The sequence below is a fragment of the Mustela erminea genome, chromosome 9 (assembly GCF_009829155.1).
Source record: "Mustela erminea isolate mMusErm1 chromosome 9, mMusErm1.Pri, whole genome shotgun sequence".
Classification (NCBI taxonomy): Eukaryota; Metazoa; Chordata; class Mammalia; order Carnivora; family Mustelidae; genus Mustela; species Mustela erminea.
Window position 1 is genome coordinate 58,698,099 of NC_045622.1, and position 21,155 is coordinate 58,719,253.

Here is a 21,155-nt window from a genome sequence, read left to right on the forward strand (position 1 = left end):
TGTAAATTTAACTCTTAAGTCTAACAAGAAGAACCTTGGACAAAGGAAAATTTGTTCCTCCTCTTCATAATCTATCTAGGTAACCTCATTGCTCCCAAATAAGCTAGTATTCCCAAAAATATATGTGACAATGGAATTCAACATTTTTGCTAGGAAAAGAACATATCTACAGCCCAAGTGAGTGGACTAATAGAAAAAACAAACCAGACTTAGTCTGTAGGCTCTCTAACTCGTTGGCTGTTGACTGGCTATCACTTTCCTATATTAGAATCTGCTCTTATGTGTGTGGTCTACTCCTCTTTCAAAGCCCATAATGGCATGTTGAATCCAACACATTTTCATGGGCAAAACTCTCAGTATATTGAAAATACAAGGTGAATTTCCATACTCTCATAAAGGACATCTATAACTAACATTATAATTAATGATGAAAGACTTAATATTTTCTCCCCAAGATTGGGGGAAAAGGCAGGAGCATATGCTGTCATCATTCTTATACAACATTTTGCTGGAAGTCCTGTTCAGTACAATGAGGGTATATAGAATGCATACAGAAACATAGATTGGAAGGGATAAATACATAACTGTGTATTCACAGATAGCATGACAGTCTATATTTAAAAGCCCCCAAGAAATCTGTGAGAAGGTCCTAGAAACTTAAAGGCAAGTTTAGCAAGATGACAGGATATAAGGTCAATATAAACAAATCAGTGATATTTCTACATGCTAGCAATGAGTAGTGAAAAGTGGATTTTGTTAAAGTACCATTTATAATAGCACCAAAACGACACACCAGGGTATGTAGCTAATGAAATTTGTGCAGGGTTGTTACACTGAAAACTATAAAACATTGCTATAAAAAAAAACACACACACACACACATGAGATGACCTAAATAAATGGTGAAAATGAACGCTTTTAAGGTACCATTTCTATCCAGATTGTTCTAAAGATTTAATGTAATGCCAATCTAAATCCCAGCCATGTTTTTGTAGACCTGTGTAAGCTGATTCTAATTTGTTTACCTTGTGGGTACCTGGGTGGCTCTTTATTTCTGCTCAAGTCATGACTTCAGGGTTGTGGGATTGAGTACCATGCTCCACACTCAGTACAGAGTCTGTTGGAGATTCTCTCCCCCTTCTTCTCCTTGTCCCTCCCCCTGCTCACACACACTCTCTCTCAATAAATAAATAATCTTATAAATAAATAAATAATAAATAATAAATGTACATACAAAATCAAAGGAACTAATATAGACAAAACAATTTTGAAAAAGATGAGAAAGTTTGAAGACTCTCAATACCTGACTTCTAGACTTCCTGTAAAGCTACAATAATTGGAAGGATTTGGTTTTGGCAAAGGGGTAGACACATAAATCAGTGAAACAGTATAGAGAATATACAAGACCTACAGAACTAAATCAATTTACTTTCGAACAAAATAATCATAAACCTAAGTGTAAATCATAATACTATAAAACTTCTAGAAGAGGAAGTATGAGAAAATCTTTGAGACTTTTTGGCATGCCAATAATTCCTAAGTTAGACACACAAAAGCACAACCTAAAGCAAAAAACATATATATATATTTCATCAAAATATTTTTATAAGATATCTTTTTATAAAAATGTTTCATGAAAGACACTGCTAAGAAAATTAAAAAACAAGAAAGACTAGGGAGACAAGTCACAAATCACATAAACAACAACATTTTTTTAATCAAATTATATATTTTTAAAAAACTATAAATTCAAAAAAATAGTAACCCAATCAGAAATAATAGGCCAAATATTTGAACAGATATTTCACCAGAGAAGATATATATATGGCAATAAACACATAAAAAGAGGCTCAACATTATTAATCATTAAGAAAATATAAATTAAAACCACCATAATGAGATGTCAATATATACCTGTAAGAATGACAAAAAAAATTGATAATTGAAGTGGATGGTTGGAACAAAAGCAAGTAGGATTTTCATACACTGGTGATGGGAATACAAAACTGTACAACCACTTTGAAAAGCAATATGGTAATTTTTAGAAAGCTAGACACATACTTAAGATATACCTGGGGTATTGTATTGCATGGAAGACTGTGTGATATATGCAAACAGTAATTTTGGAACACTACATCAAAGACTAGTGATGTACTGTATGGTGATTAACATAATAAAAATAACAAAAATTAAAACATCTGTAAAAAAAGAGATATGCTTGGGATATCCACTTCTAGGTATTTAAACCAGAGAAATAAAAACTTACATACATATAAAAACCTATGTGTGAATGCTTATAAGAGCTTTATTTATAAACAAATGTCCTTCTACCACCAAGTGGATAAACAGAATATCACCTATACCCATTCAATGAAACACTGTTTAGCAATAACATGGATAAATCTCAATGCTTATGTTAAATGTAAAAAGTCGGGTTTGAAAGATTATTACTATTTAATGGACCAAAGTTATAGGGTCAGACAACAGATTAGTAGTTGTCAAGGGCTTGGCATATCAACTATAAGGGATATCAACTATAAGGGATCAAATATAAGGTGTAACATAAGGGTCTGTTTTGGGTTGATGGAACTTTTCAGTATTTGGATTAAAGAGGTGGTTACATGACTCTATGCATTTAACAAAATTAATAGAATTGCACAAAAATAAGTCAATTTCATTGGATATAAATTTTAAAACCATTGAAAAATGGAAACTCTCGTAAGAGCAGTTGTCAGTTTCTTTGAAATTTACCTTTCAAGGCTTATCCATCATTTTTATGTCCTTCCTCTCTCCCATTTTCTCATTGAATTATCTTCTCTTGGTTTCCTCTTTTTTTCCCTTTCTTCTGTCCTTCTCAACTTCCATTTTTTAAATACAACAAATATGGTTTTTTTTAAGACTTTATTTATTTATTTGACAGAGAGAGAGAGAGAGACAGAGACAGAGACCACAAGTAGGCAGAGAGGCAGGCGGCAGCGGGGTGGGAAAGCAGGCTTCCTGCTGAGCCAAGACCCAATGTGGAGCTCGATCCCAGGACACTGGGATCATGACCTGAGCCAAAGGCAGAGGCTTAACCCACTGAGCCAACCAGGTGCCGCCACAACAAATATGTTTTGATCACCTTTGCCATGCAATAAATAGCCATGGATCATGAACTGAAGCATTTGTTTTTGACAAATTCTAGTAATTCAGTTTTTTAAATGCTTCAGAAATGTATTAAGAATGAGTCAATAAGAAAGAATATGTTTTGGAGAAAATTTAGACTTGCATGAATGTTAAAAATTATCTTGATGTTGTGAAAACTGCTTAAGGAAAAACAAGATACATAGACTTACAAATTATTTATAAATGCATTTTCAGCTTCTCATGGTTTTTTCATAAGACTTTCATACAAAATCAAATTTACGTGGCAATGAAATAATTTAACTACATGTAATAAGACATCTGTCCAGTTCGAATTTGGTTAGTGCCAAATATTATTAGAATAATATTTTCTAAAGAAATTAACAATAAGAGAAACCTCATTTCCTCATGCATAACCAAAAGAAAGAAGGAACAGGGAAGAACAAGAATAAGCAAAGCAGTTTATTTTTATGTGAATAAAAAAAAAACCTTAGAATGTAATTGAAGAAGTCTATGTGGGAGAAATAGAGGATGTGGAATTGTAAACATTGTTCAATGTAGAAAGAAAGGAACGATACTAGGAACATTTAAGGTATTTAATATATAATATTATATTTAATATATAAGTGTCAGGTCTCACTATTTATTGAATGACTTACAGTTTTGTATTTACATGACTAGATGGATTGAACTATCAACTGAGATAAAAAAGTAAAGAAATAGGGGCTCCTGGGTAATTCAGTTGGTTGAGTGTTTGCCTTCAGCTCAGGTCATGATCCCAGGGTTCCGGGATAGAGCCCGCATCAGGCTCCCTGCTCAGTGGGGAAACTGCTTCTCCCTCTCCCTCCTCCTGCTGGTGCTCGCTCTTTCTCTCTCTCTCTCTCTCTCTCTGTGTCAAATAAATCAATAAAATCTTAAAAAAAAAAGGTAAAGAAATAGCCAGTTAAAGTATGGAGGAGAAAGCATAAAGTTGCTTTTAAAAATTATCGATTTCTACCGTTACATTGTTATGTATAGGAAAGCAACTGATTTCTGTGCATTGATTTTATATCCTGCCACATTACTGAGTTGCTATATGAGCTCTAATAATTTAGTGGTGGAGTCTTTGGGTTTTCCTTAAGTATCATGTCATCTGTGAAGAGAGAAAGTTGGAATATTACTCAGACATCAGAAAGGATGAATACTCAACTTTTGCATCAGCATGGATGGAACTGGGGGGGATTATGCTAAATGAAATAAGTCAAGTAGAGAAAGTCAATTATCATATGGTTTCACTTATTTGTGGAACATAAGGAATAGCATGGAAGATATTAGGAGAAGGAAGGGAAAAAATGAAGAGGGGGAAATCAGAGTGGGAGACAAACCATGAGAGACTATGGACTCTGGGAAACAAACTGAGGGTTTGGGGGGGTCAGTTAGCATGGTGTTGAGTAGTAAGGAGGGCGCATATTGCATGGAGCACTGGGTGTTATATACAAACAATGAACCATGGAACACTACTTCAGAAACTAATGATGTACTGTATAGTGACTAACATAACATAATAAAAAAATAGTTTTGGATTTGTTCATTTTGATTAATATGAGTGATGTATAGGTAAAGATGATGACCATCAGACAGATACATGTAAGTGTCTGAAACTCAACACAAAGATGAGGATCGGAGATACAGATTTGGAAGGAATCTGCTAATACATAAAATTGAATGAGAAAAGCAAGAATTAAAGTAGGAAATGGAGTCAAAGACTCTAGCACTGAGGTAGGGTTAATATTGAACCTGGAAAGAGGCAATTTACTTGAACTCTGGGAAGGAAAGGATGGGTGTGGATATATTTCAAGAAGTAGCTAAGAGGGGCACCTGGGTGGCTCAGTGGGTTAAGCCGCTGCCTTCGGCTCAGGTCATGATCTCAGGGTCCTGGGATCGAGTCCTGTATCGGGCTCTCTGCTCAGCAGGGAGCCTGCTTCCCTTCCTCTCTCTCTGCCTGCCTCTCCGTCTACTTGTGATTTCTCTCTGTCAAATAAATAAATAAAATTAAAAAAAAAAAAAAGAAGTAGCTAAGAGAGGTAAGGTACTGAGAAAGACTAGATTAAATCATCACAATTCTTTTGAATGAGTAGGGGAACGGTTTTGCTATAGAATGTGCTGAGAGAAAGACTGAGTCAGAGGGGGGTTGGAAATGTGAATATTTGAAACTGGTTTTGATAGGAATGGTATTAATATCCAATTAAAGTGAATTGAAATAATTAATGGAAGATAGATTCTCTAAATCTATAAGACCATATAGTCTGACCTATTGCATAGTCAGAGTCCTCCATCCATTTTTATCTTTGATGAGGTTGAAATTTAAAAGGAGAGATAGTAATTGTTTAGTTTTATATTTGTTCTGACGAATAGACAGAAAGTGAAAAGAAATCAGAGTCCAGGGACGCTTGGGTGGCTCAGTAGTTTAAGTGTCTGACTTGATCTTGGCTCAGGTCATGAGATCGAATCCTGTGTAGGGCTCCACACTGAGAGTAGAGCCTGGTTGAGATTCTTTTAAAACATTTTGGTTGAAAGATTGGAATAAAATTATAGTGATCCAATTACACAAAACTCCTATTTGTCAGTATAGATGTAAAATAGGAGCAAGAGTGGATTAAGTTGCAAAATGTCACCTTTGTAATGAGCAGTGGAATATAGAGGTTAAATTATTTCAAGTAGAGCAATTCCACAGCTTAATTACTCCAAACAGTATTAAAAGAATGATCATATGATGTAGAAATGAATTTTATTTTATTAAGGAACTGAACACTTTAAGAGTCTGTGGTATTGAAGAGTAATCTGTATTAATGTTAAATTACTGTGGGACTATTGTATAGATAATGGCAATTGATTAAGAAAGCTTAGTCTATGAAGCTCTTTCTATATGAGCATTTCTTCCTTATCTAGTCAGGTTTTGCACAGTGCATAGCTAGATTTATCAGGTTGATACTGAAAACTGTAAAATGCAGATAAAACATCAGGAAAAATTCATTCACTGGGGGAGTCATTTCGACTGTAGATTTCATGGGAAAATCTTGGAGTCACTTTTCTTAGAGATATTTTTGTTTGTTATTTTTGCTATGTTTTGAGAAAAATAAAGGCAACTATCATCAGTTTAGAGTGTGGGAAGAGCGAGGTGGCTAAGATGGCCTTGAGAGACCATGACTAAGCAATAAGCAGTCTCTTGAAACTGAACCCCTCCACACACATACACAAAAACAAACACCCTTTTCTACTAGGCTCCTTAATACTATCTCATATCCCAGACATGAATATCTAGGAGGTAATTTTATTGCCCTGGGGAGACCTCCTTAATCTCAGAAGCTCTAGGGAATAACCCTGCTCATTGACCCATGAAACTCTCCATGGTGTAGTAGTAGGAGGACTTTTGGAGCAGTGCAAGAAATAAAAGTCCTCATGTGGGTAGTGGCAATGGTTTTGCCAGGCGAGTCTTAGACTGCTCAAGATCTCTTCAAGTTAGGGACATTCTCAGCAACGAGGTAAGTTTTAGAGAAAAATCAAAGGATAAAGTTGGCCTATCAACAGACTATTTTAAGATACCATCACTGAAGTTTCTAATTGTTTCCCAACCTCTTCTCTCCTGTCCCTTTATCTTTCCTTTGTCCTCTTTTCTCCAACCCAAGCACTCCATAACTTATGTTCTGGCCCTCTTTCTCATTCACACCTTTAAGGGAAAGATGTGAAGATAATTTCTTTAACTTCATTGTAATAGGTCACCTTTTTCTATGAGGTGGATAGATAGCTGATTCTCTGATAAATGCATTGCCTTAAAGTGTAGGGAACTCCCAGTCGATGGAACTAATGTAGGCAGAAGATACATGTCACCTGTAGAATAGTGGATACTGTTTCTATATTCGTTAGACACTGGACTTTTAAAATTACTTCCATTTAGAACCATAGAATGATTGCAGTTTGGGAATTTCCCCCTTGATAAGAGAGTTTGTGGCTCTACTGTCAAGTGAGGTGTGCTTATAATTAATTTCTACATCAGGAGGGTTTTTCTGTTTCCCTGTTTCCTCAGATTCTCTGTAGCTATCATTCATCCTGGTATAATGAAGAGTCAGCCTTTCCTTTGAAGGCCAGTCCTAATCTTATTCTATCATCTACAAATATCCTGCATTGCCTAGATAACTTGGAAGTTTCCCTAGACTGGTGGAAGTGTGTTTTTTGTTTGCTTGCTGTTACTCACATAAGAGAGAATTTTTTTTAGTTTTATTTTATTGTTCACCTGCTCCTACAATTTAGGATCTATGACAAGACCATTAGCTTATGGTAGCCTGGGGGCAGATACAGAACACTTAGTCTGTTTTCCCATATATGTGGCAGTATGAACCGTGGAGGGTCAGGCCTAGATTAACTTTCAAAGGAAGAACTTGGGATCTAAAAGACTAATCTTTAGGAGATAAGCTTGAACTCCTGTTTTCTAGATCCTGGGCAACATAGGTAAAGAACAAAATCTAAGGACCAATATTAGGGAGTAAGCACCTTGGCCAAGAGATCTAACTTTGACTTGGTCTTCTCTACTTGAACACTCAAACTCCCATGGCACTTAACTGTAATATTCCTCAGCAAGGCTGTGCCTTTCCCTCTCTCTTATCCGCTTTGCTACTAACAAGGTATTTGACTGAGGGTAAACTGCTTCTTTAGGCTTCAGTTTTTTGTCAGTAAAATGTGAAATAGATAAACTTTTACTTCTGATGCTCTTTGCATCTCTGTTTTCTCTATTTATTCTTTTTCTCTTCTCTCCTTCCCTCCCTCTACCTTATCTTATTTTCCCCTCTATTTGTCTACCTCTTAAACGTTTCTCTCCTTTCCAATTTTTATTCCAGTTATTTGAGAAATATAACATTTTATTTCTTAAAAATCACAAAAACAGACAAAAACTAAAATAATAGTTTTTGGAAAGAAATGTATACTGACAATCTAATAGGCCAGATATTTGAACCAACAGCTAGCCCTTTTTCATAAGAGCAGTGTGGATAAATGGATGTTTGATAGAAAGAGAGAAAATGTCCTGGCTAAGGCTGGGGAAATATGAACCAGAAATCTTTCAAAAGGGATCTTGTAGGAGACTTCAGTACAATGTGATTTTTGATTCACCATGAGCATGGGTTAGCCAGAGTTAAAAACAGCCTGGATGTAAAATATTCAAGAATTGAGGAGCAGAAGACAAATTATTCAAAAATGATAAGAGATGCAAAAGTAAATGTGAATGTGACTTATTTGTAGTTGGGTGAGTCTTTTTCCCCTCAGCCAGTAGAATTTTCCTCAACAGGATACACCGTGGAATAGTAATTTTGGGATTCAGTCCTCTCTTATACCCTCCCCACCCATGTGAAAATAAAATTGTTTGACTCCCAGGAGTCAGATTCTAACATATTGTTATATCACTGTATTTTTAGGAAGTCACCCATCAGGACCCCACAAGCACCCTCCTCATGCCTGTGTCACACTGGCTTCATGGCAGATAATAACCACTCTTACTTCCAACACCCTTACTTTGTCTTAACTGGAATTCCAGGGCTTGAACAAAAGTATTATTGGATGGCATTCCCATTGGGTGCTATATATGTCATTGCTCTCTTTGGCAATGGCGTCATCATCTCTACCATCAAGTCTGAATCATCCCTGCATATCCCCATGTACTATTTTCTGTGCATGCTGGCATTGGCAGACATGGGGCTTGCCCTTTGTACTTTGCCTTCTATGCTAGGCATATTCTGGTTTAACCACAAGTCCATTGCCTTTGATGCCTGCCTTGTTCAGATGTACTTCATTCACACCTTCTCCGCCATTGAATCTGGCGTGCTGGTGGCCATGGCCTTTGATCGGGTTGTAGCCATCTGGACCCCGCTCAGGTATGGTACTATCCTAACCAATGGTGTGGTCTGCAGAACAGGGACAGTCATCTTGACAAGGGCAGTGTGTGTGGTCTTTCCTGTGCCTTTCCTCATCAAACGACTTCCCTTCTATCGCTCCAATATTCTCTCCCACTCCTTCTGCCTCCACCAAGATGTCATGCGCCTTGCCTGTGCCAGCACCCGGGTCAACAGTCTCTATGGCCTCATTGCTGTCATCTTCACCAAGGGTTCTGACTCCCTCTCCATCCTCCTCTCCTATGTGTTCATACTCCAAACAGTAATGGCCATTGCCTCAGGGGAGGGCCGGCTGAAGGCACTCAACACCTGTGTTTCACACATCTGTGCTGTACTCATCTTCTATGTTCCACTTATTGGGGTGTCTGTCATTCATCGTTTTGGAAAGCACCTTTCACCACTGACTCATGCCCTCATGGCTAATGCCTACCTTCTTGTACCCCCTGTGCTGAACCCTATAGTCTATACTGTGAAGACCAAGGAGATACGAAAGAAAATCATCCAAATATTTGTTCAAAGCAAGATTACTGCAGAGGGTTAAGTTCTGCCAGTTTGAGAGAGAAGGAAATCTATTCTGTAAAGGTTCAATTATGAGTATGAGAAATAAAGGTTTATCTTTTTCATGTTTTCTGTGTGATTTGAATTAGACAAAAAGAGATTTCTCTGCTGGGGTGCCTGGGAGGCTCAGTGGGTTAAGCCTGTGCCTTTGGCTCAGGTCATGATCTCAGGGTCCTGAGATAGAGCCTCGTATCAGGCTCTCTGCTCAGTGGGGAGTCTGCTCCCCGCCCCCCACCCACCTACTTGTGATCTCTCTCTCTGTCAAATAAATAAATAAAATCTTAAAAAAAGAGACATTTCCCTGCTTTCAGAGCATACTTTCCTTTTCCTGTGCCAAGTTGTTCTTTGCTTAGTATAGGAAGAGTGACATTTATAGGAAATGTTCAGTGTACTGTCCTATAGCCCTGCATTTTTGGCATATAACACCTGAAGGCAGGGAATATTATTAATTCAATTTTTAAATAACTCTCCTGAACTCAAATAGGCCATGAGTTCAACACCTTTTAAATTAAAGCTCACTAAATTAATTTAACATTCTCACTCAAGAATTAGGAATGACCTCCATTTGCTTAAAAGGGGAGAAATGAACTATACTCATTAAATAATAAGAGAACACCTGGGGATAATACTTTATTAAGACATGAATCAGAAAAATGATCAAATTTTAGGATTATGAATATTAATGTGTACAATGGAGCAGGGGCCAACTATGTTGTATAACTTGAGATCAAAAGATTAAGGGTAAGTTTAGCTTTTCTGTGTGTGACACTAGGTATTCTCTTACCTGGAAATCCAGTGTGGTTATGAAATTAAGTTTAATCATATGAGTACAACTATTGGTAAACATGAGGTTCTGTTCAATTATAAAGAGTGTCTAAGAATATTGAAGATAAGGGAATAAGAGAACTTATAGTTGTAGACTGCCCACTAAGCAAAAAGACACAGTGCCGGAGCCTTTTACATGTTATTTTATTTGGTATTACAGCATCCCTTTGAGGGAAAGTGTCATGCTCTGTCTGTTACTTGCCTGTGATGGGCAAGTAAGGAAAGGGAGAAAATTTGAAAATTTTTATAACAATTTGACTTTGCAGTGTCACCAAAGCACATGGTTTTGTATACAATACAATAAAATTGTATGGGTGCAATTTCTTTTTCCTGATCTGAGTGGGTAGAATTTGGGGTTTCCCAGGAAGGCAAACAAGGTGTACTTGGAGTGTGATTGTGGCTTCTGGTGTGACAAAGGGAGGAAGAGCAGGACCAGTTAGAGGGGCAGGGAGAGAATGGGCTGGATTGAACTGAATTAAGAAAAAAAAAGCTCAAAATTAATTTACCACATACAATTTGCAAAATACTGATTTAGTAGAAAAAAAATAAGGTTCATCTTTTATTCTTAAGTAAAATATCTATTCTATGTGTTTGAATTAGACATAGGGCTACATAATAATTCAAATTAAATTTTTCTATGACAGCTTATTTTAAGATGTAGTTAAACATGTAGTTTGACATATTGTCTTCTGTGCTATTTTCTTCCTCCTTAGAAAGGTTCTCTCCTCATTCTACTCCTTAATTTGACCAAAAAACTGCATCCTACTTTTGCAAGAGGACCAAACCAGATTGATTATTGTGGGCGTTGATGACACATGCAAATCAAAGAAAGAATCAAGTACTGAGTTCTGAATATGTGTCTGTAATTTTTGAATGTAGTATAAATAGAGCATGTTTATACCTTTAAAGAAAGAACGTGATTACTGTAGGAAAGAGCAAGTGTTAAAGATTCTACGGTTAAAAACAAAAAAGATTCTACGGTAATTGAGGTATATAAAAAAACTCCACAAGAGCGGGGACACCTGGATGGTTCAGTTGGTTAAATGTCCGACTCTTGATTTCAGGTCAGGTCATGATCTCAGGGTTGTGAGATGGAGTCCTACACTGAGCTCCATGTTCTGCTTGAGATCTCTTTCTCCTTCTGCCCCTCCCCCTCTATGTGCTGTCTCTCTCTCTCTCTCTGAAATAAATAAATAAATCTTTAAAAAAGGACTCCACATAGAGATTATGCAAGGGCAATTAAGAATGAACAATTAGGGGCATCTGGGTGGCTCAGTGGGTTGAAGCCTCTGCCTTCAGCTCGGGTCATGATCCCAGGATCCTGGGATCAAACCCCACATCAGGCTGTCTGCTCACCTGGGAGCCTACTTCCTCCTCTCTCTCTGCCTGCCTCTCTGCCTGCTTGTGACCTTTGTCTGTCAAATAAATAAATAAAATTTAAAAAAGAATGAGCAATTAGATCATGAGGGAGAGAAGAGGGAGAGAGAGAGATCCATTGGGTTGTATTTTAAAGCCATTAACGTGAATGTCATCTTAGCAGAAGAGATTTACTGAGGTAGTAGAGTGACCTGGGGGAAACTGAGAAATACCCACATCCTGTTGGAGACGAAGAAGTGAAAGCAGGGGAAGAAACAGGAGGTAGCAGTAGGACATGTGAGATGTCATGAAATCAGCGAAGAGATTAAAAAGCAGGGGATGGTAAATATTTGTAATTTGCCCAAATAATTTAAATGAGGGAGGGTTGAGGTGGAAAGTACTTGATTTGTTAGAAAGAGATTGGAGCCATGGAAAACATACCTTCCATATATTAATGGGCACAAAAGCCAGACTCTAGGAATCAGAGGTGGGATTGCACAGTGAACGTGTGGAGTATGTGAGTCGATTGCTGGTAAAGAATTTAGACTTTTGATCTTGCCACTTCATGGTCCCACCAAAGAATCAAAGACTAATGGTATTCAAAGGGCACTTTCAGCTACTTCCCTCTTTAATCACAGTATGTGAACTTTGTAAAGACCTCTTATGGTAGTTCTCTTTTATCCTTAGTCTGGAGTGGTAGTTTTCAAGTTTTTGGTTGTATATCTGTATAAGGAAAAAAGAAAAAAGGACACTCTCTAACATATTTATATTTTATATTTATTTATTGAATAATTATATATGGTAACACATTAAGAAAAATAAACGTTTTTGAAGACTGAGATAAATTTAAATACAAATCAAAGTTATATATTTTTTTTCTCCTTGTAGGCTAACTGATTATAAAGTGTCCTTTATGGGATTCATGTTTTTCATTTAGATGGTATCGATACTGAAGCCTTGGCTGATATTTGCCTTCTATACCAACCAACCATTTTCAAGTAATCCCCATTGTTTACTTCCGTCTTGGCAAGATGAACTTCTTCCATAAGGTTTTGACAATATTGATTACTAGTTTATCTCTCATGCAGCTGTGTCTTAGAATCACTGCTTCATTCCCTCTTCATGGAATTTGCTTGCAAGCCTAGGAAACCCTGAGACATGGATTAAGTTTCACTTTACAGGCTTTAAAATCAACAGATCCAAATTTAAATCTAGTTCTGACACTTAAAAAAACTATTTAACTTGAGCAAGTTACTTAACTACTCTAAAACTTATTTCCCGGTGTGTAAAATGTTGCTAACACCTACTCTCAAAGATTGTTGCAAGGATATTAAGATATATAAAGGCAGGGGCACCTAGGTAACTCAGTTAGCTCAGTGTCCAGCTCTTGATTTTGGCTCAGGTCATGATCTCAGTGTTGAGAGCTTGAACCTGGTGTGGGGATCCTCAGTGTGGAGTCTTCCTTGGGATTCTTTCTCTCACTCTTTCCCTCTGCCCCATCCCCCTGCTTGCTCTTGCTCTCTTAATAAATAAAATCTTTTTTAAAAAAAGGTATTTAAAGGCAAATAGCATTATCCATTACTATTAATAAATGTGATACTGAAGTGTAATACCTACTTGACTTGTAGATATATTTCTTTTCCGAGAACTGTGCCAAGGATTAAGCAGTAAATTAGTACATTTTCCTCTGTATTTCCAGGTCTAGCATCATGACTGGCATTTCATTAGGGTTAAGTGCATATTCATTGAAGGAACAAGTAATCCTCCCAGCAAATTCATTGTTTCATGATTAATAAAATACTTAAAACAGGAACCAGCATCAATGCAAAGACACATTGCATTTGACATACTCATCCTCAACACATGTGTTTACTGCTTTCTTTTAAAAAAAATTTATTTAAATTCAATTTAATTAACAGAGTATACTATTAATTTCAGGGGTAACATTTACATATTCATCACTAGCATAAAACACCCAGTGCTCATTACATCCAGTACCCTCCTTAATGTCTATCACCCAGTTACCCCATCTCCCTACCCACCACCCTCACTGTTTTCTTAAACTTTTTCTCAGTGCTGAAAGTTTTTACTAGTCCTCATAAAATGCCCAGGAGTAATTTTACTTGGTCAAGTTTTGTTGGATCCTCTAGTACACAGCAAAATATACCTTATACTGGGTCAAAAGAGTAAAGACAAAACACCCATTATTCTACTAAGCATGTGGCAGAAAACTAGGACTACTACAAATCTGTAAAGAAGTGATATTCCTTAAAAGAAAAGGAGTAAATTAAATAATCACAGATGTGTCTGTTTTAATTTTGTCATTTACTTTACTCCATAAATACCAAAACTTAAATGCTATTTGATTTTGTAACAGTTTCCTTTTCTCTATTTTAAAGAAAAAACAAAACAAAACAATATCTCAGAGACCCAACCCTTCAGTAGTGCTATTGGGCTTCCAGAATCCTTTTCTATGTAAATATTATTTAACTGATAATTAAAGAAAGAATATTACTTCATGTTATATGAGTAAATACCCATAAGTGTTATCTAGATAAGCAGGTGATAATTTATCATTACTGATGCTCATCTCTATTTTAAAAGAAGAAAATTATAGTTTAATTAAATTAGATTTTGTATGTGATACCAGATATCGAAATGTGTACATTTCAAAATGGAGTATATACAGAACAAGAATGACCAGTGTTGTATCGTCACCCACAAGCCTTTTACTAGCCTTTTACCCACCCTTGCATTTTACTAGATGTACATAATTTGGCTGCATTGAAACTGCTGAAACTGTTGCACCTTATACTTGACTCCATTTTCCTAGGTCCTGTTCATTTTCCTCTGGAACATGTTTATGATCCGCCTTCGTATCTGCTTGGTCTTCACACTATAGACAATGGGATTGAGTACAGGGGGGAGTAACAGATAGATATTGGCCATGAGTGTGTGGACTACTGGTGACAAATGCTTCCCAAATCTGTGGATCATGGTGACACCAATGAGAGGAATATAGAAGAGGAGCACAGCACAGATGTGAGAGAGGCAGGTGTTGAGGGCTTTGAGCCTTTCATCTCTGGAAGCAATGCCCAGCACAGTCTTTAAGATGAGCACATAAGAAAAGAGAATGATGAGGGCATCCAGCCCCAATGTGAAGATGACTATGATGAGTCCATAGAGACTGTTAATGCGGGTGCTGGCACAGGCTAGCCGCATTGCATCTTGGTGGAGACAGTATGAATGAGACAAGACATTGGAACGGCAAAACGGTAGCCGCTTTATAAGGAAGGGAACAGGGAAGACTACACAGATTGCCCGGATGAGGACAGTTATTCCAATCTTTCCAATGATGCCATGGGTGAGGACAGAAGCATAGCGTAATGGGTCTCGGATGGCCACAAATCTGTCAAAGGCCATGGACACTAAAACTCCTGATTCTACCACTCCAAATCCATGGATGAAAAACATCTGTGTAATGCATGCATCAAAGGGAATTTCAGGGGCATTAAACCAGAAGATGCTGAGCATGGAGGGCAAGGTGGACATGGAGAGACTAATATCAGTGAGAGCCAAGATGGAGAGGAAGTAGTACATAGGCTCATGGAGACTCTCATCTACCTTGATGACAACCAAAATCGTACCATTTCCCAGGAGAGTTAGTGTGTAGAGAAATCCCAAGGGAAAGGCCATCCATGCATTTTTATCTGGCATCCCAGGTATACCTGTTAAAATGAAACTGTGATGGTTGGCCTGTGATGCATTTGAGTTCATTGTCATGTTGTCGCTGTTGGGGGAAGCTGGACTCTCCCACTTGGCTTGTAGCTCCTAAATTGAAAATATATTTTCATAGAAGATAGGTAAATGGTTTTATGAATATAGAAGAGAAACAGCCGGGGGAGGCAGTTATGTTGAAAACAGAGTCTAGGAGGTTTTTTTTTTAATCACTTTGTCCCTTTGCTTCCTAGATAATCACATAAGATGAAGCAGCAGGACCCAAGGGCTTAATAGTGTAAAGTATTTTGCTAAATAATCAAAAAACCCACTACACTCACACCACTACTACCACACAAATACCTACACACAATTCCACTGCCATCACAAACCCATATTCATATAAATCTATGTGTGTATATTCACACACATATAGTCTTATATGCTCACATATATATAGTATACATATATGTGTGTGTATTTTTCCACATGCCTTTGCATCTGTGTCACTGTATTTATAATGGCCAACATTTGTAAATAACACATTAGTGATAAAACTCTTCAAATTAATATTTAATCTTCATAAATTTTAATAATTTATAATTTTCCATAACCTCATTTTATTTTTTTAAATTTTATTTTTTCAGTGTTCCAAGATTCATTGCATAACTTCATTTTAAAGTAGCAAGGAACCCGTAATAAAGGTGGCCCAGGAAGAACCACACATAGATTATGAGAGTAGCCCCTTACAGGATTTTTAATTTGAGAGTCACCTAATGTACTGGAAGCTTGAGGTCGTTCTTAAAACCTCTTCCTTCATCAAACCAACGTTTAACCAATTTCACACTTGCCTCCAAAACATACGAAATAAGTATCCCCTCTCTGTCTTTGGTACAGTCAATACATAGTATAACCCGTTTCTCCCAGGCTCCCTGATTATCCTCCATCTTGTAGTGCCCATGCCAGTAATTCTTCATTCTGAAGCCTGAATAAACTCTTTGGATTTGGAGTATGATTTATTCATCACAAGCAAAGGCTCCTTTAAGGTCTTATATTGTACCTAGAACAGAGTCTCAAATCCTTACCTTAGCCCTCAAGATAACAGCACAATTCAGCTCCTACTCCTATCTACTGCTCCTGCACCAACTCACATCCTATCTCTCCCCTTTGGTCTCTTCAGTCCTGCCAGAGTTGCAGTGTTTAAGTGCCTGGATCCCACTGAGATACTTTCTGAAACAGGATTTCCACATATTTTTTTTATACCTTTCTTCACCGCTCAAACAATTCCTCTTTGCCTATCAAAGCCTTTCTGTCCTTCCCAAGTGACCCTTTTCCAAGTTCTCAGAGTGATTTAAGAGTCCTTAAGTCATAACTATGTTGTTTCCACATTCTGGGCTTTTCCTTCTCCTAAGTAGAAATAGTTAAATATTGCATGAGTGTTTGTTTAATTACCCACTTGCCTGCTAGAAGTTAAACTCCCCAAAAGAAAGGAATAGTTGTATGCTCATCACTTAATAGACCACATATTAGGCATATATTAGTATCTGCTTAAATGAAGGAATAAAATAGTATGTGTTGTTGTGTTAATGTGTTAAATGAGGGAATGAAAAAAAATTAATTAATGAAAGTGATTGAATATCATTTTGTTTTTTAGAAGTCTTACAAATCCTCAAACTCCTCCCTGATTTTTTGCATGTGGGTTGGGAATTATTAACCAAGAGAAAAATATCTTTTTCTAAAATAGCACAGATAAAAAAACAAAACAAAACAAAACAAAACAAAACAAAACAAAAAACCTTAAATGAGGAGCCTTTGAAAGATATCATGGTGTCTTTGTTCTCTCCTAGGTGCCTCTTATGGGAAAGGAGAAAGAAAAATCTCAAGAACTTGCCATATACACATGACCAGGTAGGCTTCTCTGCTCCTTTCTCCTGTGTTGCTGTGAGTTGAGGAATTGCTGTTTGGGAGACAGCACTATGAAAACTCCACGTCTCTCTCACAATATATTAGAATACTCAGATCTAAACAAAGCACTTTGTGTTGTCTGTCTAACCCTTCAGCTGCTCCTTGAGGAAGGGGATTTTTAAATTCTTTCTGTGTTAAGGGAGAGTCCTTCACACGTTTGGGTCAGCTGACCCCTCATCTCAGGCAATTCTGATGGTTTTCACTTGGGAAGAACCAGTTCACTCATTCCACATGGATGTTTTTCTGGGAAAGACTTGAAAAATCTTTGATATTGTTGAAGTCCCCAGGGCCTGTAGAAGCACAGTTGTTCTATGGAAATAATGATTCTTGTTTTCCCGATTCTTGTTTCCAGTGCTTTTGACTGTTTTTCTTTATCCAAATGTGTTTTACCTCATCTTCTTTTTTTCTCATTCCTATCTCTTCTCTCCTTTCTCTTTTTCATTGTCTCTAACGTTCAGCACCCTCTTTTTCTAGCCCCCAGTTCCTGTACTTCCATCCGATCTTCTTTTTATTCTTTCCATGCACTAGGTTCTCCCCTGCGATATATGTCTTCTTCTGTCCCTAATAACAACATGTATACTTATTTTTTCCACCTTTTCTTACCTAGACTCTTGTCATCTGCTCTTATCTTTTCCCTCACTAGAATTTCAATGATGATCTAATGAAATAATGTACATAAATAATTCCACACAATGCTTGCCATGTAGAAGGCATGTAAAAATATTTTAAGATTAATTTATTACCTGTATCAACCTCTGTGCTTCAGTTCAGAATTAATCTGGCTTCCTTCCTTTTACTGAGGTTAGCAAACAGAGCACTTATGAAGACTTCTCAAACCTCTGGGGGTGTCTGGAACTATCACAACTCTATAACAATTTCACAACTCCTCTGAAAACATCCCTCAGGGGTGTTGTTAGCCTCTGGGCTATTCTGTCATGATTTCCTGAAGGAGTCCAAACCCTTCCTTCATCTGTCAAACTGTCCTTTCTTTTGCCAACAAATCTCAAAAAATTTTTTCATTTTATTTGCACTCTGTCAGCCAAGTTTGAAGAAGAAGCTTCTTCTCTCTTACACACACACATGCATACATATTATATAAAAAAACCTATATATGTAATAAATACATATTAAATATGTAAATAAATATAAATATATAAAAAACAATTTGTCTCATGTTGAACCACTAAATAAGTTCTAGGATTCCAGCCGGATGTTGATCCAGGTCTTCTAACTCCAAAACCAGTCTCAGTTTCAATGATGACTTAATGTTGTGATTTACCCTAAAATAGGGCTGGAGTCTACTGTTGTTCTGGAATGGAGAGAAGGGTTGCCTGACTCTCCATCAGAAACATAGAGAACAAAGTTCTCTGAATTTGTTGTACTCTTTGATTTCCTGAGCTGCTATTTAAATCTATTAAATATAACTTCTTTAATTTGTTTTAATGAATTTTTCTGTAATGAAGTTTTTCATCATTGAGGTAATTCTCAAAATTATAGAAACAGCTATTTATTCCATCAATGTGTGCTTTTGTGTGTTGGGTCCTTAAATTATCCACAGACCCTATACATCACCTCTTCATGCCCCTTTTGATCTCATTTATTTTCCTTCATAGGCATATTTACATATAACAACAGAAAACAAAAGCCAGATATAAATAATTCTTATGATGATGCTTTTTTCCCAGGCACATTAGAGAATGTATTATAGAAGTTTGTTTTATTGTATTTTTTATTTTATTGCATTTTTGATTTCTAAACCCATTTCTTTCCCAATATGTTTTACAAACTATAGGAGACCACCTATTCAAAAAACATTAAGAACCAGTGCTTTATGATAAGTGTTTCTGTATATTATTACATAAGAGTTTGTGACTATGTTTAGAAATCTATGACTGTATATATATTTATTAGTTTTACATGATCCTACATGTGATATGTGTGTATGTATAATTTCTATAGATGAGTTTTTATTCTTTTTAAACTATCTTTAAGCATCCCAAACCATTAAGGGTAAGGAGTTAAAAGACAAAGTAAGTCTTTGCCCTTAAGGATTTTCAAGTTTGTGAGAGTGCTAATGCTTTCCAGTCTCTTACAAGTACTTTTATAAACAGAAATACACACATACAAAGTGCTTGTTGCAAACTTTCTGAGTCTTTTAACTGGTGGCCTAACTCCTCTGAGGACATTATGATTTGCCTCATTCATATCTATAGAAACTGATGCTGCTTGTAGCCTAACCTCTTCCAGATGGACTTCCAGATTATCCTAACAATCAGAATTTCCTCTTATCTGGAACTCTACGTTATCAAGGATTTGCCTTTCCAGATACAAAATGGAAAATTTTAGCAGAAAGAGTAGAGACTTTGAAGTCTGATATACCTTGCTTAAAACCAGGTTTAATTTTCAGCTGTTTGATCTTAGAGAAAGTCATGAAACTTCCTATTCATTCAACGTTCACTTGTCATCTGTTATAAAGGACTTCTGGTTAAGTCCAGCTAGTCCTTAATGTCACCATCTGAGTTTACACAGCCCAGTGTGCTAGAGGAAATCACGCAACCATGTTGACTCATACCAAATAGCTCACATAACTCCTTCTGTGCTTTTGATTATACTTAATGACTCTTCTCCTACTCCCTTACATTTTACCCAGATCCTTATTCTTTGTTGCTGACTTCACTTCCTACTTCATTAAGAATATTAAAACAATTAGAAAACAATATCCAGTGCCCTAAATTACATTTACTCTCCTAACCAGGAGAGTCAAATGTATGCTAATTTCTCGGTTACCTTATATAAGTTAGATAAAATATTCATGCTCTTTCCTAAAGCCGTTTCTTCCAGTTTTGCACTATATTTTTCCCGTGTCTCCTCAAGAACAACATTGCAACAATTTTTTTTTTTTTAAATCACTCATCCTTACCATAAAGTTTTTACCCTCTACTTGGCTACTTATATCAGCATCAAACATAATGTTGTGTTTTCCATCAGAAAAAGGTGTTTCTGCCATAGCCGCAGGTAAGGACACCATTCTCTCACTCCTACCTTTTTTTTTTTTTTTTTTTGGCTGAGTAGTTTTACCAGGTTAGAGTCTGCTAAAAACCAACAGTGGTACTGCCAGGGCGCAGCCTCAACTTGAGGTGGAGAGGAAAGGTAAAAAAAAGAGCCTTTGTAGCTAAAACAGGCAAACTTCTTAGGAATTAAACACAACTTCGGTAGTTCCAGTTTGCAGTTAGGGCTCCAGAGAGAAATTCAACAGCAAGAACCTGGAAATTGTTGTCATGGAAGGGCTCAGTAGCTTTGTATGTACCACTGGCTTTTTAAGAAACTACAAACATGTTGGTGAAACCTAAGAAAACCTGCTAGAAAGTAAAAGTAATTGGGTATTTGAGAATTAATTGAATAAGCATGCTTCCCAAATAACATGCAGATCAATCACCAAAGTGTTTCTGGCTTAAGGTTTATTGAGATGTCACCAAGATGGGCAGACACATGGGCAACTCCTAGAAGTCAGGCTGATAAATGAGATAAACGTAATCTGAGAAGACATATCAGTGGCTGTACTTAGCAAGAAAGATTTCTTGTGGGAATGTGAATGCCACAGTTTAAATTGACAAGTTACTAAAAGTTACCACAAAGAAAAGAATAACAAAAACACAGCAACCCTTTAAAAAACAATTAAGAAACTAGGGTGGC

At 36.7% G+C, this 21,155-nt stretch overlaps 2 protein-coding genes across 2 annotated transcripts; one reads left to right on the plus strand and one right to left on the minus strand.

Moving 5' to 3' along the window:
• Positions 1–8,625: 8,625 nt before the first annotated feature.
• On the plus strand, positions 8,626–9,582 carry LOC116598115 (olfactory receptor 51H1-like). Its single transcript, XM_032356402.1, has one exon. The coding sequence runs from the start codon at positions 8,626–8,628 to the stop codon at positions 9,580–9,582; it is 957 nt and encodes a 318-aa protein (XP_032212293.1).
• Positions 9,583–14,609: 5,027 nt separating this feature from the next.
• On the minus strand, positions 14,610–15,563 carry LOC116600010 (olfactory receptor 51H1). Its single transcript, XM_032359941.1, has one exon. The coding sequence runs from the start codon at positions 15,561–15,563 to the stop codon at positions 14,610–14,612; it is 954 nt and encodes a 317-aa protein (XP_032215832.1).
• Positions 15,564–21,155: the final 5,592 nt, after the last annotated feature.